Here is a 27,514-nt window from a genome sequence, read left to right on the forward strand (position 1 = left end):
CCACGTTTTTACTATGGAAGAAAACAATAAGCAACGAAGATTTTAATTCCTCTGTTGTCCTTATTCATTATTTGTGAGTAATAATCATATACATTTTAAATTATTTCTGAAGAAATCTATAATTTTTTTATTTATTTGATCTGCTTTATTTTCTCGAATCCTAAGAGACATATTTTTTTGTAGCTTATCTTATCTGTAGTTTATACGAGTGTCGAAATTTACCTATCAGTATTTTCTCATATTATATTATACCATATTTTCTCATATGAGATAAATTTTTAACGAGGTGAACATTTTCAACAAAATAGTTAATAACCAGATAATTAAATTTTTTTCCTGAATTCAGAAAATTCCATTAATTACAAGAACTGCAGCATATTTCAAAAATTCTGAACATTGAAAGCATTCTGGAAATTCAGCCAACTTTTCAAATTTAAAGAGTTCTGCAAATTCCAAATACTCTGCAAATTCCAAGAATTTTGCAAGTTCCAAGAATTCTGAAAATTCAATGAATTCTACGAGTTCAAGGAATTCTAAGAATTCAAAGAGTTTAAATTGAAGTAAATTTAAATTTTAATTCAATTCATTTCGCGAATGCATACATTTATAAAAATTGCACGAATTAAAATAATTCCAAGAATAAAGAGAATTTCCGAGTTTAAAAGAATTCCGCTAATTCAAAGAAATCTGCAAGTTTCAAGACCTCTGCAAATTCCAAGAATTCTGCAACTTCTAAGAATTCTGAAAGTTCCAAAAATTCTGAAAATTAAAATAATTCCACAAATTCAAGGAATTCTAAGAAATGGAAAAGTTTCAATTTAATTAAATTTAAATTTAAATTCAAATCATTCCGCGAATGCATCGATTTCTAAAAATTCCACGAATTCAAATAATTCCAGGAATACAAAGAATTTGACTTGAACGGATTCTGTGAATTCTAAGAACTCTACGAATTCAAAGAACCCTGCAAATTCCAAGAACTGTGAAATTCCAAGAATCCTGACAATTCAAAGAATTCCACGAATTAAAAGAATACCAGGAATTCAAAGAAGTCAAAGAGTTTAAATTAAATTAAATTTAAATTTAATTATTTCCGCGAATGCATAAATTTATAAAAATTCCACGAATTTAAATAATTCCAGGAGTACAAAGAATTTCCGGACTTGAAAGAATTCCGCAAATTCAAAGAACTCGACGATTTCAATAGACTCTGCAATTTTCAAGATATCTGCAAATTCCAAGAATTCTGCAAGAACCAAGAATTCTTCTAATTCTAAATATTCTGCAATTTCCGAAAATTCAAAGAATTCCACGAATTCAAGGAATTCAAAAAAGTGTCAAAGAGTTTAAATTAAATTAAATTAATATTTAAATTCAATTAACTCCACGAATGTATAGATTTATAAAAATTTCACGATTTTAAATAATTCCAGGAATGCAAAGAATTTCCGCATTAAAAGAATTACGCGAATTCAAAGAACTCTGCAATTTCCAAGACCTCTGCAAATTCCAAGAATTCTGCAATATAATAAGGGTCAGATATCGAAAGTGCTACCCAGTATAATTAAATTTTTTATGGTAAAATTAAGGATATAAAAAAAGGTAATCGCTAATAAATTAAAAATTGTGGCTTTTAGGGGAGGGTTTGTTTATAAAAAATACATTGTTTATGAGCCCATACATAAATAATGGCTCGTCGTACGAAAAAATATCAAGAGAGTCTAAAGTTTTATTTTGTACCATAGAATCATAAAAAAACATTTTTCACGGTCAATGAAATTTTAAAAATCGAACTTGGTTGATCATTCATCATTTTATTTGAAAACGTTTTTTCCCCAATTTTTTAACTTAAAATTGATCTATTCCATGTTTTTCAGAAAATTAACTTCTTTTACGGAAAATTCAACCATTTTATCGAATGTTTCTTGAAAAATTCAAAATTTGTTTAAAAATTAATGTATTTGGTAAAAAAACTACCTTTTTTTGGGTTGAAAATTGTTCTTTTTGGTTGTTAATTCATTTATTTTGTTAAAACTTTGTTTTATTATTGAAAATTAATATTTTTAATTGGAAATATAACTATTCGATTTTTTGTTGAAAATTTATCTTTTTTTATAAACTTTTAATTCGTTAATTCTTCTTAGTGAAAACTCATCTGTTTGGTTAAAAATTTTAACTATTTTCTTTAAAATTGATCTTTTTTGGTAAAAAACTATTATTTGGTTTTAAAATTCAACTATTTGATTAAAACTTCAGTTTTTTGTTGATGATTCATAATTTTAGTTGAAAAACTTTTTTTACCGATTTAATTATTTTCTTCAAAAATTTTGTCTTGTAAATTAATTTTTTACTTGATAATTTAACTATTTTATGTTTGGTAGAAAATTCAACTCTTAGGTAAAATTATTCTCAAAAATTTTGAAATTCTTTTGTATTTCATAAACAATTATCTTTTTTGATTAAAAATTCATTTATTTGGTTAAAAATAGTTTTATTAATAGAGATTGAGTTCTTAATTTGAAAATATAAATAATCAATTTTTCGTCGAAAATTCATCTTTTATGTTGAAAAGTTGACTTTTTTGGTAAGAAATTCATTTTTGACTTCAACACTCAATTTTGAGGTTAAAAATTCATTTAATTGGTTGATGATTCATCATTTTAGTTGAAACAATTTTTTCTCCCAATTCAACAGTTTCTTGAAAAAAATTGTCTTGCAAATTAATTTTTCAACTGGAAATTTAACTATTCCAAGGTTGGTTGAAATTTCATTTCTTTTGTAGAAAACTTAACTATTAGATTGAATGTTTCTTTAAAAATTCAAAATTTGTGTAAATATTCATTTATTTTGTTAAAAATTAGTTTAATAAATATATATATATATAAATATATAGTATAATAAAATAAATTTTTCAAATTGAAAACATAATTATTCTATTTTTCGTCGAAAATTGATCTTTTTTTATAGTTATTTAATTCTTTGATTCTTCTTGGTAAAAATTCATCTATTTGTTTAAAAATTCAACTATTTTGTTGAAAATTCATCTTTTTTGTTAAAATTTTTCCTTTTTCGGTAGAAAATTCATTTTTTTGGTTAAAATTTATTCTTTCGATTCAAGATTCATCATTTTAGTTTAAAACTTATTTCTTTGGTTACAAATATGACTATTGTCATAAAAATAATAATTTTGTATCCACCTGTTGATAAAAACTATCGGCTGTCAGATAATTGTAGTTTTCAATTTTTCGTAGCGTTTTTATCCAATTTTTGGATAAATAATATCTCGGGGATATACTGTGTTATGAATTATGTAAAATATTTTAAAATTAAAAATCTGCAGATCTACTTTATCAGAGTTTTTCTTATCTTATTTGTGTGTTTGTCAAAATTTAGAGGCTTACATTATATTCCATAGTCATTGTTATAAGCATGTGTGTAATATTTATACGAACTTCAATGCCATTATTTCTAAGAAAAAAATATCTCTTTCACAATTAATATATTTAATTTGTAATCAGGAGTGATATAAAATTTCGCAATTTCATCATGAAATAAAAAGCTGACGTTTTATCATTGCTTATTCGCGAATTTTCGTATTCTGATTGGGTTAAATCACGTAGGTATATAAACTTTTCTGAAAAAGGTAGTCAGTTCTTTAAAAAAATTATTTTGCTCTGTCTACGATTTAATTCTAGCTTTTTCTAGGTTAAAAAAATAATAAAAAATGGAGTTTCCAGTTTCTCTGTTGTTCCTATTGATTATTTGTGAGTATAAATCATATTAATTAAATATTTTTTCTAAAAATTTTTATAATTTCTCAATTGCTTCCATCTTCTTTATTTTTCGAATTGAAAAAGATATTTTTTTTGCTATCTTATTTTATCTTAAGTCTATAAGAAAGTCGACAATTTTCAATCAGTATCATTTTTCCTGCTTTAAAACAATTTGTGTAATGTTTATTCAACCATCGGTCTCATTATTCCGAAGTTTTCTCAAATATTCTTTTGTATTTTTCAGAATTACTGCACATTCCTACATATTTTCCCTTTTAAATTTTCAACCTACAAAAATTAATTTTTAACTACACAGTTGAATTTTCAAACAAGAAATATTGAAGTACAATAAAAAAATTCCATTTTTAACCGGAAATTGCATTTTTCCAAGAATTCAAGGAATTCAACAAATTTAACGAACAAAAAATTCAATGCAATAAAAAATATAAAGATTTCACAGAATTTCACGAGTTCAAGGATTTCTACAAATTCCAATAATTTAAATAATTCCTTTAATAAACAAAATTCTAGAAATTCATAGAATAAATCGAATCCAAATAATTCCATCAATTCAAAGAAACCCACAAATTCAAAGAAATCAACAAATTAAAATAGTTCAAGGTATTCTAAGAATTCCAGGAATTCATAGATTTCTATAAATTCTACGAATTTAAGTAATTCCTTAAATTTAAATGATTCCATGAATTCAAAAAATTTTACAAATTCAAGAAGTCCAAAATCATAGAGTTTTACAAAATTCCACGAATTCGATTAATTTCTTGAATTCAAAGAATTCAAAGAGTCGCCTCAATGCAAAGAATTCCGTAAATTCAAAGAATTCCAAGAAATCCACAAGTTCATAGATTTATGCAAATTTAACGAATTCAAATAATTTCTCGAATTTATAGAATTCCAAGAATTCAAAGAGTTTCATCCATTTAAAGAATCCCACAAATTCATACGATTTCTACAAATTCCACGAATTCAAGTAACTTCTTGAACTCAAAGAATTATAAGGATCCTAAGAGTTCCACCAATTCAAAGAATTCTACCGATTCAAATAATTCCAAAAATTCAAAGAATTCTACAAATTTCTGCATATTGAAAGAATTCAAATTATTCCTTGAATTAATAGAATTCGAAGAATTCGAAGAGTTCCACTATTTCAAAGATTTCCACAAATTCGAAGGCTTTTGCAAATTCATAGATTTCTCCAAATCCCACGAATTCAAAAAATTGCTTGAATTTAAGGGATTCCACGAATTCCAAGAATTCCACAATATAAAAGAATTCCAAAAATTCAAATAATTCCACAATGTAAAAGAATTCCACAAATTCAAAGAATTCCACACAAACTATAGATTTCTGCAAATTCAACTAATTCATGCAATTTCTTGAATTTATAAAATTCCAATAATTCAAAGAATTTTATCAATTCAAATAATTCCACAAACTCGTACGACTCCTTGAATTCATAGAATTCAAAGAATTCAAATAATTTCACAAATTAAAGAATTCTACAAAGGACTGCAAATTGAAAGAATTCAAATCATTCCTTATATTCATAGAATTCCCAGAATTCAAAAAGTTGCACTATTTTAAAGATTTCCACAAACTCAAACAATTCCACGAATTCAAATAGTTCAACGAATTCAATGAATTCCACAAACTCATAGATTTCTACAAACTCCACGAATTCAAACAATTCCTCGAATTTGAAGGATTCCACGAATTCAAAGAATTTCACAATATAAAAGAATTCCAAAAAATCATAGAGTTCTACAATATTCCGCGAATTCGAATAATTCCTTGACTTCAAAGAATTCAGAGAGTCAATTAGAGTCAATTAAAAAAATTCCACAAATTCATACGAGTTCTACAAATTCCACGAATTCAAGTAATTTCTTGAATTCAAAGAATTCCAAGAATCCAAAGAGTTCCATCAATTCAAAAAATTCTGGCAATTAAAATAATTCTAGAAATTCAAAGAGTTCTACAAATGTATGCAAATTGAAAGAATTCAAATATTCCTTGAATTCATAAAATTCCATGAATTCAAAGAGTTTCACTATTTCAAAGATTTTCACAAATTCAAAGAATTCCACGAACTTAAATAGTTTAACGAATTCAAAGAATTCAACGAATTCAAAAAATTTCACAAATTCATAGATTTCTACCAATTACAAGAATTCAAATAATTACTTGAATTAAAAGCATTCAACAAATTTAAAGAATTCCACACATTTAAAGCGTTCCATCAATTCAAAGAATTCGTCACATTAAAATAGTTCAAGGTATTCGAAGAATTCTAGGAGTTCATAGATTTTTAAAAATTCTACGAATTCTAACAATTCCTTGATTTTGAAGGATTCGACGAATTCAAAGAATTCTACAATGTAAAAAATTCAAAAAATTCAAAGAATTCCACAAAATCTTCAGAAAAATACGTCTGGGTCCCTGGGACCCGTTGTAGCATGTAAGGGTTAAATAATATCTCGGGGATTTACTCTCTATAATCAGATTCTTCTATTTTTATACTTTAAAAAGTAAAAATACATATTGAATGTTAATTAATAACGTTATGTTTAACAGTTTCTTCATTGCCAAATAGTTTTAATCAATCTTGCAATATCATTTTTTACCCTTAAATTTTTCTTAAATTTTGACCATCTTTTATGATTTGAAACCTTTCAGTACAGAGGTAACGATTTTATGACTTGTTTCTTAATTTTATAACAAACAGGTTATTCTGGGAACATTTTGGGTCAAAATCCTGAAACCGTAAATGTACTGGAACCTATTGGCGTTATTCTTACTTCAAAAGCGTACAGCGAAGTTTGCCACATACAAGGTTTATATGCTAGACCACAGGCATTACAAATTTACTACCATTGGGCCTACTTGAAATCTAAAACTGATGAATATATTGAGAAATCCCGACTGTGCCGAGATGATTCGAAGATGTATTTTTTATCGAAAAGCATGGTAAAGAAATTCTGCGATTCACAAGCAGATCAATTAAGAGTTGCACATTCAGTTCATAACAGTATTTGCAGCGTGATTCAACAAGTGTAAGTTTTCAAAAAATTCCATATGTATACCTATAGAATTCAAATTCAAACAGCCCTAAAGTCTAAAAAAATACCGATTTCGAACGCCATATCGTACATCACTCGGAAGATTAGACAGGTTCTCACGTGAAGCTCAATGTCCTGCAAGCATTGATCTCTCCATAGAGATAGGTCTAACACTCTTTGCGATGTAATATACTATTAGTTTCAAAGTTTGCAGTTTATTTTGTAGGTGATTAAAAAAAAATTCGATTATTTTCTAGCACTGAGGCCTGGCGCAATGGTCGTACAACACGCATGCATAATGTGGTTGTTTGATGAACTCGTCTGTCGGCCACCAGCTGCACTCAGGAGTATTTTTTGCAGTTTTTCATTCCTCTGGCAAAATTTCCACAATAAGAACTCTTCTAATAATAATTTGGCTGCAGACGGTAGTGGATTTTAGAAAGTAAAACCCCTTAAAGTTTAACTTTTGAGTTGTATCTAGAATAATTTTAAACTTAAAGGTTTTTAATGATACGTGTAAAAATTTGAATCATTTCAGAAGAATAAAAATTAAAAATTTTATGTGTATGTTTTATTTCAAAACCTCCGTATATAGCATTGCAACAAGTAGCCTGAACAAAACTCCTTATTTCGTAATCTCCTTATTTGCGAAGTAATAATTTTTTATCATTATCGGATTATTTGAGCAAAGCAAAAAAAAATTGTTATTTCGCACCCGAAAGAAGAAAAAATGGTTTATCTCTTCCGTTCGGTTATTAAATTAAGAAATTAATTAAATATAACCTATGGACTAAAAAATTATACCGAAATATTTTCGAGTACAATTTTTAATGCAAAATATATATTTTTTTAATATGAATCAAAGAAACACGTATTTCGCATACATAAAAATATAAATCGTAAACTTCGTCCATTGAAAATGGTTTCAACGCTTTGAGAACGTAAAAAAATTCCCTACATGATACAAAAAGAGAAAAAATTATGAAATTTTTTATTTTCTAGGATAATTTACATTTCTCAGCAGAAACCACAAACTTTTTTGGAAGCAAAATATACAACATAAATAAAAAACTTGAATTTTATTGCATTTTAGTACCTAGTTATTTACTTCCACAATGCGGACATATGAAATTTACCATTTTTTAAAATTAAAGATTATTTGAATACTGAAATAAATATTATTCGTTCTTCACTGATAAAAAAATGCATCTTTAAACTCAAAATTCATGTTTTTGGGTGAAGATTCGTCATTTTAGTGGTAAATTCACCTCGTTGGTTGAAAATGTAATTATTTCATTAAAAATTCTTTTTGTGGTTACTGTAAAATATTTTTTTTAACTAAAAAATTAAGTATTTACTTTTTTTTAAAAGTGGATCAGTTTTAGCTGCAAATCGGACGATTTGATGTGAATTTTACGCATTTTATTGACAAAAGTTTAATTTTCTTGGTTAAAAATTAATATATTTTTTAATTCCATATTATGGTTGGAAAATTTGAGTTTTTGAACAAAAATTAAAATATCTTTTTGCTGAAACGTCAACTATTACAAGTTCCATTGAGAATCAATTGAAAATTTAAAAAATTTACTTGAAAATAACCTTTTTGGTTGAAAATTCTACCACATGGTTAACAGTTCAACAACTTGAATTTTCTTGTGGAAAATTCATATTTTCTGTTAAAAAATATAATTCTCTAGTAGAAAAATCATCTGTTTGGCTTAAAAATCTAACAATTTACTTGCAAATTAACATTCTGTTTAAAGAATTAAATACTTGATGGAAAGTTAAACATTTTTGTTAAAAATTAATTTTTTGCTGTTGTTCAAAATTCATCATTAGTTGAAAATTTCTCTATTTTGTAAAAAATTAAACTATTTTATTAAAAATTCATCTATTCCGTTGATAATCCATGCATTTCGCTAAAAGATTAACGCCTTTATTAAAAATTATTTTTTCTTTTCTTGAAAATCAAACTTTTTGATTGAAAGTTGATGTCTTTTATAAATTTCATTTTAGCAAAAATACGAATCATTTTATAAGATAATTCTAATTTTTTTTGAATTTCAAAAAACTTAAAATGAAATATAGATTCTTCAAAATTTCTATATAAAATATTAAAGTTTTTTACAGATTTGGAAAGGTTTCAAGATAATAAAAAAATTTTCTCAAGATTGCTGCGAATATTCCAAATGATTATTTTTTATTAATTTTAGGAGAATATTGCAAACAAATTATAAAACATTACAAAAGAGTTCCAAAATTCTTAAAAATGAATCTGGAAGATTTCGAAACAATATTCAAAATATTTCGAGTTAGTATAGAAGATACTTAGGAATTTTTTTAATTCAGAAGCGATTAAAAATATTTCAAAACCTAGGAAAATTATATTCATATGGCCTTAAAGTAAATAAACAAGGAAAAATGAGAAATAGTTAAAAAATTATAATTTGCCTAATTTTTTTTATTCTGGACTGAAAAATATTTTTTGGTTGCAAAACATATTTTAGATTAATTATCAACAATTATATTTTTTGTTAAAAATTTGTCTTTTTTTCTTAACACTCAATTTCCATGGTTAAAATTTAAACTACTTTGAAAAAATTCATTTCATTAGATGAAAATTCATAACTTTAGTTAAAAAATGATCTATTTGCAAAAAAGTTAAAATCGTTCGCTAAAACTTTTTTTAGTAAAAATTTTTCCTATTCGCCTGAAAATTTGGCCCGAGGAGTGAACAACTCCAGGAAAAAGTCCTGAGCGCAGCGGCTTACTTCTAATAGATCTTTTGTTTTAAACACACCTAAAAGATAAACTGTAATATTCTAAATAAATAGTATATTACATCACAAAGAGTGCTAGGCAAGTCTTTATGGGTAGATTAATAATCGCAGGATGAACTTAAAGACTTTTAAGGCATATGAGTGATGTACGATATTTAAATCAAAATCAGTGTTTTTTGAGACTGTAGGGCTGTTTGAAAGGCGAGTTGTGATGTTTTTATGATATCTTAGGACGACTTTCGTTTGGGAGTTTATCTCGCTTTTTCAAAATTCTAATATTTGGTTACAAACTTTATAACTCTGTTTAAAATTCAAACATTGATATAGTCTACTTCGGTCCCATAGAGTTGAGAGCCATCACCAAGCAATTTTCTGGAATAAATCCCCGCTCGTGTTTACTCACATAAACCCAAGCTGGGACAAGTTTCCAGCCTAATTGCTTTCTAATGGCCTCTTTACGACCGCGCCTAACCTTATGAGTCTTAGACTCAATGGGAGAAAGGGCGAGAGAAGCCATAAAGGCCACCTGGTCGGCAGCTGCATGGGAATGATTCCCCGTCCCATGGCTAGCCTGGCAAGCGTGACCGTGATTCATTAACCTAAGTGCCTTCTCTCTCTCTCTCTCACTCCTATACGATCTCAAGAAAAGTCGGCAGCGGCTGCCAACTTTTGCGCGTAAGACATAACCATTTTTGAAATTAAATAAATCGACACTTCTTTTTTTCTTTTTTTGATTTCCCGTGAGAGGGACGGGTAAAGGAGATTAACCATAGTCATAGCTTTTAATTATAATTTTACCCGGGTTAATTGTATTTTATTATTTATCCGTCATTTTATGTTTATTCAAACCTTGTTTAATTTAAGTTTCATTTTCATGTTTAGGCTTAAGTTTCATTTTTGTCTTGCTTCTCTTTTTATTTCAATCTATGTTTCATATTTTATTATTATGTCTCTTTTGTCTCGGTCTATGTTTAATTTAAGTTTCGATTCATTTTTATTCTATGTTTAATTCAAAGTTTCATTTTTATTTCACTTCGATCTATGTCTAATTTAAGTTCCCTTTCATTCTACGTTTTATCTAAGTCTCTGTGTAATTTTAGTTTCTTCTCTTTAATTTTCACGTCATTTATACTACATTGTACCTTAAGTTTTGTGACACTTCTCTTTTATTTTGACTTTTAATTCTGTAATCAAAAATTTAACAAGAGTTACCAATTTGCGAAACGGCGGCAATTACGGAACGCTACCGTGCGTTTCAAAAGTTGCCGTCTGCGCGCGGCCAGACTAGGGAGAAGGGGATGCCGAGGCGTCCGAAACGCCCCTCCACCTCTCTCGCGATTCGCCGAGAGCTCCGTGCCAACCGACGGCCGGCAGCATCTCGAACCCGCTGCTTAAAAGGCGGGTGTATCGATCCGAAAAGTAACTCTCGCTCAGCACTCTCGCTCCAAACACTTCGCTCTAACGATCTCTCAGGCCTAAACACCCTTGGAGAAAGTCCAGACATTTTTGTATTAGATTATTCTTGAGCCTTGAGTAAAGTAAAAAGTAAAATCAAATCATATTTTTCTTAAACTCCCTCTCCTCCCTCCTCCTTGGTGGCGGTCTGCTCTCGTAGCCCCGCCGAGCTATTGCTCTCTCTCTCTCTCTCTCTCTCTCACCTACCCGATTCCTAGACATCCATCCTACCACGGAGTCTCTCTCTCTCTCTCTCTCTCTCTCTCTCTCTCTCTCACCTAAGAGGTCGGTCAGCTCTCGCAGCCCTGGTACCCTCGCATCTTTACTAGAGGTCGGTCAGCTTTTACAGCCCCGTCACCCTCGAATCTGTACTAGAGATCGGTCAGCTTTTACAGCCCCGTTTCCCTTGAATCTTTTTCTCCACTAGAGGTCGGTCAGCTTTAACAGCCCCGTAACCCTCGAACTTTTCTTTTCAAGAGGTTCGTCCGCTTGCAAACAGCCCCGCAACCCTCGAACTCTTCTCTCTTCTCAACGGAATCGGTCAGCTAGCAAACAGCCCCGATACTCCCTGCGAATCTCTCTCTCTCTTTCTTCCTGGGACTCCTAATCCACACCTATGCCTCGTCCTAACCAAAAACGCCGTTCCCGTCTCTGCAAACAGACGCGCATTCGCCGTCGCCTTGTAGCCTTTCGCGATTCCTTCAACGCAGACCACTGAGGCGAGCGACAGTGACCAGCGGGCACCGGGACCCACCAGCCGTGACAAAACCACGTCCGCGCCAGGACGGCGCCTCGACCACCAAGCAACGTCCAGCGGCCTTCGTCGACGGGCCTCGGTTTCCACTGGCCCCCCCTCACCAGATCCGGCGCCAGGGTGGCGCCCCGATCTTCAAGCAGCATCCAGCAGCCGCCACAATCCTGCACACCTGGGCCTCGGTCTCCACCGGCCCCCTAACCAGTCCCGCGAGAGCAGATCAGATCACCAAACAGCATCTCGACGTCGCCACCGTCCAGCGACACTGCACCAGCGGGCCTCGGTTTCCACCGGCCCAAACTAGTCCGCCTCGCCAACGCCAGGTCAGCGCCCCAGCAGTCGGCCTACCCTCGCCTGACACCAAACAGACCCAGGGTCATGGCCACGAGAAGCACTCCGGTTTCTGACTCTATACCTCAAGACTCAGTGGCGCTCAACAGCACTCAACCAGCCGAAAACGAAGAAGGGTCTCAGGAGAGACCAAACTCGCCACTAGCAGCCTACGATGAGGCCGCAGCCAGAACAGCGGTTTCAGCATCTGCACGGGGCAGAAGCCGTTCATTGCCACGTTTGACTAGAAATTCCAATCGAGTCTTTTTCCAAGAACCCGAAAGAGAACCTGAACCGCTGGCAGGGCCAAGCAGCAGAACAGATCCAGTAGTCATCCCACGAGTATGGACGCCGCCAGCAATCAGAAGGGAGATACAGCTGCCGCCGGCAATTACGAGGGAGGAACAACTGCCGCCGGCAATGTCAGTCAACACGGCACTTCCAGCACCACCAACCCCCGCCACAGAATGGCGTTCCATCATCAGGGCATTCCGGACGCCGGATGTGCCAGTTCCAACATTCGCCGGATTGGATCATGAGGATCCAAACATCTTCTTAAGCTCGTGCGAGCACTACTTCACCGAGGCTGCCATCGAACATGCGCTGTGGTCGCGCATGGTCAACAAGTGTCTCACCGAGAAGGCTGCCAAGTGGTACGAGGTTTACCGCGGCCTGGCGCTACCATGGGCCAAGTTCCGGTCCTTGATCACGCAACACTTCGCTGGAGTATCGACACTAAATAAGCTCCACATAAAGCTCTACGCCAACGAACAAGAAGAAAAGGAAGCCGTCGGCGTCTTCCTCCAGAAGAAGTACCTACTGGCACTTCGAATGCTCCCATCCGCCAATGAGGAGCAGGTTATCGGCCTGCTTATGGAATCACTCAAGCCGAGCATCCGAAGAGTGTTGCGAGCCGCAAAAATCACATCGTTCGAAGACCTGGTGGAGAGGGCCCTGCAGGCCGAAGCAGACGAGGCCGACGAGGTCTCAAAGAAGCCTACAAACAACAAAACGACAGCTGCCAGCAACCAACTTAACGCCACCACGACAGCGCCCCGCCTGCCCCTGCGATGCCATTACTGTGCCGGGGAGCACTACGTTCGCAGCTGTCCTCAATTCGCCACGAATTCGGGAAACGGGCAGGCCCGGGCGGCCGAAGCAGGCGCTTCTTCCGCGCCTAAGCGCCTAAGCGCCACGTATTCGGATCTAGGCAGCCTCCCCAGAGTGCGGGTGCACCTGGGGAACAACGAATTCACTGCCGAGGTCGACTCCCTAGCTTCAGAGAACTACGTCCGGAGCAACGCCATCAACGAGGCCCAGGTCAAGGACCTACAGCCCCCTTGCCACCGGAGCCAGCACCGCGTGGTACATGACCACGGCGTAAATTGCATGTTCGTCGGCGCTCAAGGACGGCAGAAGATATTCTTGGGTTCGCTTACCTGCACCTACGAGGATTCCGCACGACCCGACCAGGTCGAAGTCAGCCACGACTTCCCCGCCAGCTTTGCACCTCAACCTTTCCGGGAAACACCGCGCCGTTACTCTGAGGAGAAGCGCCACTACATCGACGAGCAGGTGCGAGAGATGCTGCGTGACGGCATCATAGAGCACACCACTTCACCCTTCAGTTCTGCAGTCGTGGTAGCCGGTAAGAAAGATGGGGAGTACCGCTTCTGCGTGGATTATCGACGGCTGGACACCCAGACCGAGGACGCACAACAATGTTTGCCTCGTATCCACGAGACGCTCAAGGATCTCAACAGCGCCGCCGTTTTCTCAACGTTGGACCTCAAGAGCGGTTATTGGCAGATCCCGATGGCGCCGAGTTCCCGGCCCTACACCGCCTTCTCTACCCCTGGCGGCGGCCAGTTCCAGTTTCGGGTGATGCCTTTCGGGCTCAAGGCCGCACCCGGAACCTTCAAGAATTTGATGCGGCAGGTCCAGGCGGAACAATGGGGAGATTTCGCCATCGCCTACCTGGATGACATTTTCGTTTACTCCGCCGACTGGGAGTCCCACCTGACACATCTCGGCCTCGTACTGGAGGGACTAGACATTTATGGACTCACTGTAGCTCCGAAGAAGTGCAGCTTCGGAAAAACATCACTCCCCTACTTGGGACACATTGTCGGCACCGAAGGGAACACGGCCCAGCCTGCACACATCGAGGCGATCCGAAATGCCCCTTCACCACGGAACCGTAAAACCTTACGGTCCTTCATCGGCCTCTGCAATTGGGTGAAGGAGTACATCCCAAACCCCTCCCGAATACTTGCTCCACTGACGGACCTACTATCAATCAAGAGACCCTTCAAATGGACCGGCGAACTACAGGAAAAGTTTGAGCAGGCCAAGCTCGCCTTCCAGAACCCACAGCAGCTCAGCCGACCAGATCCGAACCTGACCTTCGTGCTGCAGACCGATGCCAGTGCTAAGAGCATGGGAGCAGTCCTCATGCAGGAGGCCGCTGATGGAAACCGGCGGATCATCTCATTCGCTAGCGCGAAATTCTCCGAGATGGAATCAAGGTACCATTGTAACGAGCAAGAGTGTTTAGCCTTGATCTGGACCATCAAGAGGTACCGACCATATCTGGAGGAAGCACCATTCGTATTACGCACAGACAGTAAAACCTTGACCTGGCTGGACGCACGGAAGGACACTAGGGACAAGCTGCATCATTGGTACATCCTCCTACGAGAGTTCGCCTTTAGAATCGAGCATGTGCTTGGCCTAGACAACGAGCTCCCGGATGCTCTCTCTCGATTTCCGGATCCCAACGAGGTCTCCCCAGGGGAACCTGATATTCAGAGGCTATTACCTCCCCCACGTAACAGGGTCCATTCAGCGCCGCCAAAGACCTACACTCAGCGCCATTGGTCAGGTGGACGTTGATCCCCTCTACAAGTCGGTCATCGAGGCGCAGCAAGAGGACCAGGCGATCAGCCGAGACATCCGTCGTTGGCAGCAGATACAGGAGGCCCATCACCGAACCCCCGAGGAAGAGACATTCGTGCAACAGGACCAATTCACCTCCCAGGGTTTCTGGCAACGAGATCGAGAAGATGGACAATGGAGACTGATGGTGCCAACGATCCTGCGACCACGTATTCTGTGGCATTACCACGATGGAGACCTGGCAGGACATCCCGGTAGCGACGAGACCATCCGGTCTATAAAACGGTTCTACTTCTGGCCCGGGATGAGCCGAGAGATCCGCAGGTATGTAGCACGATGCCACCTGTGAATCTGTTGCAAGCCGATACGAGGGAAGCAGCTGGACCACCAACGACCACGTGCCGCTACCAAGGCATGGGGTACCGTAGCAGTAGACATCATGGAACCATATCCTCGCACCAGTCGTGGCCACGCCTACATCCCGGTGGTAACAGATTTATTCTCGCGCTGGGTAGAGGCCTTCCCAATGCGAAACTCGCACGCCCCATGCATCGTCCAGCTCTCGGAGAACGAGGTATTCAGTCGATATGGATATCACGGCGACTCCTTAGTGACAATGGTCCGTGGTTCACGGGACACATCTGGGCAGATGCCAGCAGACGATGGGGTTGCCGCTTGTGGACCACGCCCACTTACCACCCCCGAGCTAACCTGACGGAAAGACGGAATCAGGAGGCGAAGAAGGGCCTCCGATTACGCCCACATCAAGGGAACCAAAGGACTTGGGACGAACACTTACCGAATCTGCTTTTTGGCCTTCGGCGGCGAACGAATGCCGCCACCGGGGTGACTCCCAGCTACCTGCTCTTTGGCCAAACTATTCTTGGACCTAGAGAATGGGACCCAGCCGAAGTCCCCTATCTTCCAAATCATCAGGTATCGAATAAGGCTGCCGGTTACAACGCCAAGCTAGCGCCAGGACGTTCGGGACCCTACCAAATACTGGACCACATCTCCGGAGACGTCTACTGGGTAATGAAGGACGACGGTGCCCAGAAGATCCACGGGAACGTGCTCATCCCTATCCATTGGCCGCCTGCGCAAGCAGCAGCAACCGAGATGGAAGACGAACAGCCCATCATCCATCTGCCCGGTCAGGCGACCGGGCCCACTATTGCCAAAAGCGTCGGCGGAGAAGGATTTGCCGAAAGCGTCGGCGGAGACAACCTCGTCACAGCCGTTGACGAGACAGCGGACGCTGGTGAAGAACCACGTCCAGCAACAGATCGGATTCCCGTCCGCAACCTAGTCGCGGGGAGCGGAGACGCGGGATCCCACCGAGGACCAGTCACAGCCAGTATAGCGCCTAGGCAGGCGCTATCAGCAGAACCGAAAGGCATCCCCAATTTTGTAAATAATGCGAGCCTAGTGGACTGTCGGAAGGCATCCTTGATCCAAAAATATTGTACATATCGCTGCTAAATGTAAAGAGTCCGCCGGAACGCGACTCACTTTAATTTCCTTTGCCCCCCCCCCCCGATATTATCAGGAATTTTTTTTTACTCACGTAGGTTAAGCGAGGTCTATCCGGAAAGGGGTGGACTTGATATAGTCCACTTCGATCCCATAGAGTTGAGAGCCATCAGCAAGCAATTTTCTGGAATAAATCCCCGCTCGTGTTTACTCACGTAAACCCAAGCTGAGACAAGTTTCCAGACTAATTGCTTTCTAATGGCCTCTTTGCGACCTCGCCTAACCTTGTGAGTCTTACACTCAATGGGAGAAAGGGCGAGAGAAACCATAAAGGCCACCTGGTCATTTATACTACATTTATACTACATTGTGCCTTAAGTTTTGTGACACTTCTCTTTTATTTTGACTTTTAATTCTGTAATCAAAAACTTTTAACAAGAGTTACCAATTTGCGAAACAGTGTCAATTTCGGAACGCTACCGTGCGTTTCAAAAGTTGCCGTCTGCGCGCGGCCAGACTAGGGAGAAGGGGATGCCGAGGCATCCGAAACGCCCCTCCACCTCTCTCGCGATTCGCCGAGAGCTCCGTGCCAACCGACGGCCGGCAGCCTCTCGGATCCGCTGCTTAAAAGGCGGGTGTATCGATCCGAAAAGTAACTCTCGCTCAGCACTCTCGCTCCAAACACTTCGCTCTAACGATCTCTCAGGCCTAAACACCCTTGGAGAAAGTCCAGACATTTTTGTATTAGTTTATTCTTGAGCCTTGAGTAAAGTAAAAAGTAAAATCAAATCATAGTTTTTCTTAAACTTCCTCTCCTCCCTCCTCCTTAGTGGCGGTCTGCTCTCGCAGCCCCGCCGAGCTATTTCTCTCTCTATCTCTCTCTCACCTACCCGATTCCTAGTCATCCATCCTACCACGGAGTTTCTCTCTCTTTCACTTAAGAGGTCGGTCAGCTCTCGCAGCCCCGGTACCCTCGCATCTTTACTGGAGGTCGGTCAGCTTTTACAGTCCTGTCACCCTCGAATGTGTACTAGAGGTCGGTCAGGTTTTTACAGCCCTGTTTCCCTCGAATTTTTTTCTCCGCTAGAGGACGATCAGCTTTAACAGCCCCGTAACCCTCGAACTTTTCTTTTTAAGTGGTCGGTCCGCTTGCAAACAGCCCCGCAACCCTCGAACTCTTCTCTCTTCTCAACGGGATCGGTCAGCTTGCAAGCAACCCCGATACTCCCTGCGAATCTCTCTCTCTCTCTTCCTGGGACTCCTAATCCACACCTATGCCCTGTCCTAACCAAAACGCCGTTCCCGTCCCTGCAAACAGACGCGCATTCGCCGTCGCCTAGCAGTCTTTCGCGATTCCTTCAACGCAGACCACTGAGGCGAGCGACAGTGACCAGCGGGCGCCGGGTCCCACAAGCCGTGACAAAACCACGTCCGCGCCAGGACGGCGCCTCGACCATCAAGCACTGTCCAGCGGCACTGTCCAGCCGCCGCAATCCTGCACACTTGGGCCTCGGTCTCCACCGGCCCCCTGACTAGTCCAGCGAGAGCAGATCAGATCACCAAGCAGCATCACGCCGTCGCCACCATCCAGCGACACTGCACCAGCGGGCCTCGGTTTCCACCGGCCCAAACTAGTCCGCCTCGCCAGCGGCAGGTCAGCGCCCCAGAAGTCGGCCTACCCTCACCAGACACCAGGCAGAAAACTTCGCAGCATCATTTCACTCGGTCTCTACCGGCCCAAAACAGTTTGCCAAGCCAGCGCCCGATCAGAGCCTCTTCAGATTTCCTTGGAAAACATCAGCGACTCCCAAAAACACTGTAGATCAAGGTTGGACCTAACAACACCCAGGACCCACCTTGTATCAACATTTGGTTAAAAGACATTTTTTTTTAATCAGAAATTCAGCTAATTTTTTATTGAAGTTAGCGCCCGTACAACTCTTTTTATTTGTGGAACTCTTTAACATTGTAGAATACCTAAAATTTTTGGGATTCTTTGACTTTGCAAAAATCCTTAAATTCGTGGAATTCTTTAAACTCGAGGAATTCATAAAATTATTTAAAATCGTCCAATCTGTATAATTCCTTAAATTCGTGAAATTCTTTAATACCCTGGAATTTTTTGGATTCGTTGAATTAATAGAATTCATCAAAATATTTAAATTCATGGAATTCCTTGAATCCGTGAAACTCTTTGACATCGTGGTAGTCTTTGATCCCGCGGAATTCTTTGATTTCGTGAAAATTTTTGATTACGTGGAGTTCTTAGAATTCGCTAAATTGTTCGACGGAATTCTTTGAATCTGTAGAATTATATGAATTCTTGGTATTTGTGCAATTCTTTGAATTCATGGAATTATTTGAATTCGTGCATTTCAATAAAGTTATCAGATTTCTATGAATTCGTAAAATTCTTTGCATTTGTGGGACTGTTTGAATTCGCGAAAAAATTTACTTCGTCGAATTCCTTCGATTCAAGAAACTCTTCAAAATCGCAAAATTCTTGGATTTCGTGGAATTCCTTGAATTCGTTAAATTGTAATTACTTGGAATTCATTGAATTCGTTAAATTCCTAGAATTTTTCAGTTTTTTCAATCTGCAGAATTCTTCGTGTTCAACAATTCTTTGAATTCTTTGATTTCACACAATTCTTTGAATTCTTTAATTAGCAGAATTATTTGCATTCATGGAATTTTTTTAATTTGGACAATTCTTTAAATCCATTGAATTATTTAAATTTGTGGAATTGATTAAATTTCTTTAAATTCGCGAAATTCATTAAATTGGTTAGATTTCTTTAAATTCGTGGAGTTCATTAAATTTATTAACTTCATGTAATTCCTTGAATTTGTAGAATCCTTTGAATTCTTGGCATTTTTTAAATTCATGGAATTCTTTGAATTTGTGAAAATCGTTGACTTCGTGAAATTCTTTGAATTCGAAACACTCGTTGACATAGAGGAATTCTTGGATTTCGTGGAATTCATTGAGTGAAAAATTTTGATTACGTGTTGCTCATAGAATTCGTTTAATTCTTGAAGTTTTTTAATTCTTTAAATCTGCAGAGTTCCTTTATTTTTAGAATGCTTTAAATTTTACAGAAATATATAAATAGGATGGATTTTTTTAATTGGCTGAATTCTTTGACTTTGCAGAATTATTTGAATTTGTGAAATTCTTTCGATTTTTGCAATTCTTTGAATTGATGGGATTACTTCAATTCGTGGAATGCACGGAAATTTTCGAATTCGTGAAATTCTTTGAATTCGTGAAAATCTGTGACTTTGTCGAATTCCTTGCATTCGTGAAACTCTTGGACTTTGTGGAATTCCTTGAATTCGTAACATTTTTTTATTTGGTTTATTTCTCCATATTTAAACTACCTTCGAAAATGCTCAACGTTTAGTTTTTGAAATGTCACATACACATAGAATTTTAAACTTTCATTATTCTGAAACTATATCAAAAGTTAAATTTTAAAGGACTTCAATCTCTAAAATACTCTACTGAATGCAGTCGAAATTTTATTAGAAGCGATCGAATTCACCAGAAAATTTGGCCAGAGGAGTGAAAAACTGCAAAAAAAGCTCATGAGGACTGCCGGTTACCGACAGATAGTGGAAGTAAAACTACGAACTTCAATAACATTTAGTGAGTTTCCTAATGATAAATTAAAACACTCTTGCCGCTTTTTTCAAGTTTACTCCTTTTGGATGAAAGGTACAGTTTCATATTTTTGGTTCGTAATTCATCTCGCTTTTTAAACATTCTAATATTTAGTTAAAATCTTTATAAATTTGTTTGAAATTCCAATATTTGATTAAAAAGGTATATTTCTTGGCCATGAATTCCGCTAATTAGTTAGTGATGTTACTCGTAGTGTCGTTAGTTAGTGAAGGTCTCTGAAATCCTGGAACTCTTTGAATTCGTGGAATTTCTTAAAATCGTGAAATTCATTATATTCTTTGAATTCATGGAATTCTTTAAATTCGTAACATTCGTGGTACTCTTTGATTACGTGAAATTCTTTGAATTCGTGGAAATCTTTGACTGCGAGGAATTCCTTGAATTCGTTAAATTCTTTGAATTTCAGAATTATTTGAATGTGCAGAATTCTTTAAATTCTTTGAATTTGAAAAATTATATATAATTTTTGAATTCGTGCAATTTTTTGAATTTTTGCAAATCTTTGAATTCATGGAATTATTTTAATTCGTGGAATTCATAAAGTTTGTGAAATTCATGAAATTATTTGAATTCGTAGAATTAAAAAAAAAATCCTCAAATTTTTGAGATTCTTTAATTCATGGAATTCTTTGAGTTCGTTAAAATCTTTAATTCGGGTAATGCATTGAAATCGAGAAACTCTTTGCCATCGTAGAATTCTTTGATTTCGTGGAATTCGTTAAATTTAAGTTACGTGGAATTCTTTGCATTGGTTAAATTCCTTGATTTCGCGAAAATGTTTAAGTTCGTGAAAATTTATATTTACGTGTTTATTTAATTGGATTCGTTAAATTTTTTGACTTTTTAAATTTTTGAATCTACAGAATTCTTTGAATTCTTTGAAATTCCAGAATTATATGTATTTTTTAAATTTGTGCAATACTTTTGAAGTCATAGAATTATTTAAATTGATTAATTTCATTAAATTTGTGAAATTTTTTGGATTTCGCAAAATTCTTTAAATTTGTGGAAGTATTTTAATTTGTGGAATTCGTGAAGTTATTTTAATTGATGAAATTCACGGAAATGTTCGAATTTCTGGTACTATATTAATTCGTGGAATTCTTTAAATTACTGAAAATGTTCGAGTTCTTAGAATTTCTTGAATTCGAGACACTCAGACATTATGAAATTGTTTTATATTGTGGAGTTCCTTGTATTCGTTAAATTTTAATTACGTGAAATTTCTTGAATTCGTTTAATTCCTTGATTTCGTGAAATTCTTCGAATTCACGAAAATTTCAATTACGTGTTATTCATTGAATTCGTTAAATTCTTTGAATTTTTGAATTCTTTGAATCTGAATAATTCTTGAAATTTATAGAATTCTTTGCATTATTTGAATTTGCAGAAATCTCTGAATAGGCTGGATTCTTTAAATTGGCAGAATTCTTTGACTTTGCAGAATAATAAAATTCAGAATAATAAAAACTTAGAATTGTATGTGTATGTTTCGTTTCAAAAACTCCGTATTTAGCCGTTTAGAAGGTATTTAAAATGGTTATCACTCGGATCACATTTTAACCAAAAAGAATTAACTTGCAACCAAAAATAATTGCATTTTTAATCAAAGAGATAGAATTTAGTAGTTCGATTTTCAACCAAGCAGATCAATTTTCATGTTAAATAATAAATCTTCAAACAAAAAGATACATTTTTGAACAAGGAATGAATTTTCATCTGGAATTATGAGTCTATAAAAAAAATAAAAAATTTCTAACGGAAGAGTTCAACTCTCAAATTCTGTGATTTCGAGGAATTCTTTAAATTTGGAAAAATATTTGACTTCGAGGAATTCCTTGAATTCGTAAAACTTTTTGATATCAAGATATTCTTTGATTTCATGGAATTTTTTGCATTCTTGAAAGTCTTTGATTACGTGAAATTCCTTAAACTCAGTAAATTCTTTGAATGTTGGAATTCTTCGGATTTTCGAATTCTTTGAATCTGCAGGGTTCTTGAAATCTGCAAAATCCTTTGAGTTTGTAAAATTATTTGAATTATTTGAATTTGCAGAATTATTTTAATTTGTGTAATTTTTTAATTTGAATAATCGGAATAATGGAATTATTCCAATTCTTGGATTTCATTCAATTTGTAATTTTTCTGCAGTTTTTCACTCCTCTGACGAAATTTATCAGGTCAATCTGAACGCTTTTATTAAAAATTCGGCTGCGAACGTTAGGAAATTCAGATATTGAAATTCCTTTAAAATTTAAGCAGAACGAATTGACTTTCAACCAAAAATAAGTGTATTTTTAACCAATGAGATAAAATTTTGTAGTTAGATTTTCAACCAAGCAGATCAATTTTCATCTTAAATAATAAATCTTCAAACAAAAAGATACATTTTTAAACAAGGAATGAATTTTCAACTGAAATTATGAGTCTTCCACAAAAATAAAAAATTTTTAACGGAAAAGTTCAACTCTCAAATTCTTTGAATTCGAGGAATTCTTTAAATTTGGAACAATATTTGACTTCGAGGAATACCTTAAATTCGTGACACTTTTTGATACCGTGATATTCTTTGAATTCGTGGAATCTTTTGCATTCTTGAAAATCTTTGATTACGTGGAATTCCATAAACTCGTTAAATTCTTTAAATTTTGAAATTTTTCGGATTTTCGTGAAATGTATTTGAATTCGTAAAATTCACGTGTTAATAATTGAATTTTTTTAATCCTTTCAATTTTTTGATTCATTAACTTTTTTAATTCTTTGAATCTGTAGAATTCTTTGAATTATTTAAATTTGCAGAATTCGTGGAGTTTTTTGAATTGGTGAAATTCTTTGAATTCATGGAATTCTTTACTCTCATGAAATTCTTGGAATTAATTGAATTCGTGAAATTCTTTGAATTGGTGGAATTATTTTTAATTCGTGGATTTCATAGAAATCTTCTAATTCGTGGAATTCTTTTCATTTGTGAAAATCTTTGACTTTGTGGAATTCCTTGAATCCTAGGAGATCTTTAAAATCTACTAAATAAAGTTTAGTAGTTAGATTTTCAATCAAGCAGATCAATTTTTATCTTAATGAAACGATAGATTTTTTAACAATGAATGAATTTTCAACTGAAATTATGAGTCTTCAACCAAAATAATTATTTGAATTCTTGAAAATTTTTGATTATATGAAATTCCTTGAACTCGTTAAATTATTTGAATTTTTAAATTCCTTAAATTTGTTCAATTCTTTGAATTTGCAGAATTCTTTAAGTTCGTAGAATTCCTTGAATTTTTGGAATTTGCAGAATTATTTGAATTTGTAGAATTTCTTCACTTTTGCAATTCTTTGAATTCATGAAATTCTTTAAATTCGTGGAATTTACAAAATTCGTAAAAATATTTGACTTCAATGAATTCCTTGAATTCCTGAAACTTCTTGACTCTTTGATTACGTGGCACTTTTTGAACTAGTTAAATTCTTCGAATTTTGGAATTCTCTAAATCTGCAGAATTTTTTGAATCTAAAAAATTCTTTGAGTCTGCAAATTTATTTGAATTTTCAGAATTATTTGAATTTGTGGATTTTTTTGAATTTTTGCAATTCTTTGAATAAATGGAATTATTTGAATTTTTGGCATTCATGAAAAATGTAAAAGTTCTTTGAATTCGTAAAATTCACGTGTTATTTATTACATTTTTAGAATTATTTTAATTTGTGGAATTTTTTGAATTTGTGCAATTCTTTGAATTCATGGAATTCTTGAAGATCATTAAATTTGTGAAATTCCTTTCGATTCGTGAAATTCTGTGAATTCGCCGAATTCTTTACATTCGTGGAATTGTTTTAATTCGTTAAAAACTTTGACTTGGTGGTATTCCATGTATTCCAGAAACTATTTGACATCCACTAAATAAAATTTATTATGATTATTCAATAAAAATAAAAAAAATAACAGAAGAGTTCAGCTCTCAAAGATGTAGCTTCATTATTTAGTATAAAAATGAATTTTTACAAATAATACCAAATTTCAAACAAATAGTTGAATTCTCAAATAAATAGTCAAAATTTTTACTGAAAAATATCAATTTTCAACTAAAAACGCAACAATTTTAACTTAAAATGGAATATTTAAATTTGAAGTTGAAAATCTTAAACAAAAATGATGAATTTCCAATAACAGTTTAAATTTTAACTAAATAGTTAAACTTTTAATTGACAAGATTATTTATAAACCAGAAGATTAATATTCTACAAAAAATACAATTTTTCAATAAAATCCATTAATTTTCAAACAAATAGATAAATTAATAACTAAAACAATGATATTTTAAACAGCATAGTTTGATTTTGAACCAGGCAGTTGAATTTTCAATAAAAAAATGAATTTTTAACAAAGTAGTTGAAGTTTAAAATAATTAGTTGCATTTTGAAATAAAAATAGTTAAATCTTCTACTAAAAAATATAAATTTTCCCATAATGAAGAGATAATTTACACCAAAAATAGAATATTTAAATTTTCAGCAGACAATTTTTAACCAAAAAGATGAATTTTGTAATAAGAGTTAAACTATTGAACAAACAGTTTAAATTTCAACCAAGTAGTTTCACTTTGAACCAAATAGTTCAAGTTATAAGCAAAAAGATTAATGTCTAAACAAAAAGATTAATATTCTACAAAAAATGAAAATTTTCAACAAATTCCAATATATCAACATATTTTAACATTATCAAAAATATCAACATTCAACAAATTTTTTACCTAAGTGATGAATTTCAACTCAAATTATGAAAATTCATTTTCTAAGAAAAATATTTATATAAATTTTGTATTATGCTACACGCGGTGAGTGAAATTTTTTTAGTAAAAAAAATCTGCCAATTTAAAAAAATAATACGTGAATTAAAAAAAAAATGGTGTGATTGATATTTTATATGAAAAATTAAATTTTTAATAAAAAGTTGAATTTGTTTGTTGAACTTCATTGTTCAATTTTAAAAGAAATTGTTTAGAAAAAATCGAAAACTTGTACAAATACGATTTCATTTTGAGTTTAGAACTCTTGAGAGCAAAAAGAAATCATCCAATCGAATAAAAACATCTTTCATTTTTCCATTTAAAGTAATAAAAAATTATCTACAAATTAAAGCAAACAGTAGTGGAACTCTTGATTTTTTAGTTTAAAAACATTAAAGTTTAGCAGTTAATGTTTCTGGCTTAAAACCAATAACAAAAATATAATTTAAAAAATTTTGAAGTTCGTTAATTAATTTTATAATCTATAACAGTATGTAAATTATTGATCATTTGAATACAACATTTTTGAATTTAAAAACTGCTAAACTTTAATGTTTTTAAACTAAAAAATCAAGAGTTCTACTATTGTTTGCTTTAATTGTACTCTTTAAAAAATGTTTATTTTGTAAGTGAGATAGTTGAATTTCGAGGTATGAATAACAATTGAACACTTATTATTTGTAGAAAAAATTGAACAAAATTCGGCTATTCGTAACGTATTTTTATTGCAAATAGCCGCATCCTAAGTTAAAATAAAATATAGGTTTTTCAGATTTCAAATAAAAAATTTATAAGCTTTTAAAGATTTCTGAAAGGCTTCAAAAGAATAAAAAAATATTCTATAAAGATTTCTAGGAAAATTAAAAGTGATTTTTTTATTTTGAATAATTGCTTTGAGAGAACATTTTAAAAAATTTCCAGATTTGATAGAAATTCGATAGATTTTTTAAATGAATCGAATTTCCTAAAATTGTCAAAAAAAATCTGGAAGATATGAAGGAAATCTTTTAAATTTTGTTGAATTTCTTAGAAATGATAGAGAAAATTCGATTCATTTAAAAAATCTATCGAATTTCTATCAAATCTGGAAATTTTTTAAAATGTTCTCTCAAAGAAATTATTCAAAATAAAAAAATCACTTTTAATTTTCCTAGAAATCTTTATAGAATATTTTTTTATTCTTTTGAAGCCTTTCAGAAATCTTTAAAAGCTTATAAATTTTTTATTTGAAATCTGAAAAAAACCTATATTTTATTTTAACTTAGGATGCGGCTATTTGCAATAAAAATACGTTACGAATAGCCAAATTTTGTTCATACACACATTTCGTTTAAATTAATTAAAATCATTTCCAATTTTTTCTACAAATAATAAGTGTTCAATTGTTATTCATACCTCAAAATTTAACTATCTCACTTACAAAATAAACATTTTTTTAAGAGTAAAATTTGTATGTCTAACAATTAAGTTTCAAATTGTTTATTTTTAAATATTTGGTTTCAATTTAATTGTCTTAAATTGACAATAAAATATTACTGAATATTAAATAGCTATTCTTTTTCCTAAATAAAACATTTCAAATTAAATAGGTTAAAATAGAATATTTGAGATAGAAACAATGTTTTAAACTTAATAAAAGCCTTTAATTGCGAATATATTATACTAAATCTTTAAAAAATTATTTATTTTTTTATATTTGCAATTAATCAAATAAAAATGGGTTTTATCCGAACCTTTTATCTTCAAACGCTTTTACTTTAAATTTGCTTAAGTTGTCAATACTGAATTTTGAAATTCTTGAAATTAAAAATGTACGCTTAAAAATACAAATCGGAACTGGAAAGTTGTTGACGTAAATTATTTTAAAATTACGCACTGTAATTTGAATTCCCAGTAAAAAAAGAAATTCACTGTCATTTCCAGATATTTCTCGGTCACAAAACATTTCCGTTCATTTCCCAGTTTTCCCGTTTCAGCATCCACTTTGCTTTCTGTGAATTGTTAAAAACTGCTATTTCTGATAAAAATGTGTAAACTTTTCATTTGTTAATAAAAAAAATCCGTCAGCTGTGCGGGCAAACAGTAATTTGGTGATAGTGACTTCTTTTTTGTTAAAGCTCCTTCGCCTTTAACAAATACATTTTCATCACATATCTCGTGCTTCGCACTCAAATTTGCATCTCAACTTGTATATCATTTTTATAAATATATATTATTACAATTCAAATCATGCGTTGATATTAAAACAGATATAGTTTTGTAGTTTAAAATTCATGAATTTTGTTAAAAATTTATCTCTTTTCCTAGAAAATTAATCTTCTTCTATTGGAAATTCATTTTCTTGGTTGCAAATTTTTAACTGAAAATTTACCGATTCCATTATGGTCGAAATGGGAATTCACGGTATACGCCTAATTTATGAAAACCATGGAATTCATGGAATTCAGGGAATTTAAGGAATTCGCGTAATTGACTCTCATCACGGAATTCATGAGATTC

The 27,514-nt window shown here is 34.2% G+C and overlaps 2 protein-coding genes across 2 annotated transcripts in view; both read left to right on the forward strand.

Annotated features, from left to right (window-relative positions):
* Positions 1-27,514, forward strand: part of LOC117180918 (facilitated trehalose transporter Tret1-2 homolog) — an 889,009-nt gene that overhangs the window by 67,029 nt on the left and 794,466 nt on the right. The gene's annotated exons all lie outside the window — the stretch shown is intronic.
* On the forward strand, positions 3,725-7,221 carry LOC117180712. The gene is made up of 3 exons (XM_033373200.1): positions 3,725-3,764; positions 6,517-6,844; positions 7,108-7,221. The coding sequence occupies exons 1-3, from the start codon at positions 3,725-3,727 to the stop codon at positions 7,160-7,162; spliced, it is 423 nt and encodes a 140-aa protein (XP_033229091.1). The 3' UTR covers positions 7,163-7,221.

Source organism: Belonocnema kinseyi, chromosome 9 (genome assembly GCF_010883055.1).
Source record: "Belonocnema kinseyi isolate 2016_QV_RU_SX_M_011 chromosome 9, B_treatae_v1, whole genome shotgun sequence".
NCBI classification, from domain to species: Eukaryota; Metazoa; Arthropoda; class Insecta; order Hymenoptera; family Cynipidae; genus Belonocnema; species Belonocnema kinseyi.

Excerpts from the sequence above, each read along its gene's own strand:
- LOC117180712 (XM_033373200.1), top strand. The coding sequence starts at position 3,725 with ATGGAGTTTCCAGTTTCTCTGTTGTTCCTATTGATTATTT. Across the intron at positions 3,765-6,516 it reads GTTGTTCCTATTGATTATTT|GTTATTCTGGGAACATTTTG; the intron begins GTGAGTATAAAT and ends TATAACAAACAG. Across the intron at positions 6,845-7,107 it reads TGCAGCGTGATTCAACAAGT|CACTGAGGCCTGGCGCAATG; the intron begins GTAAGTTTTCAA and ends ATTATTTTCTAG.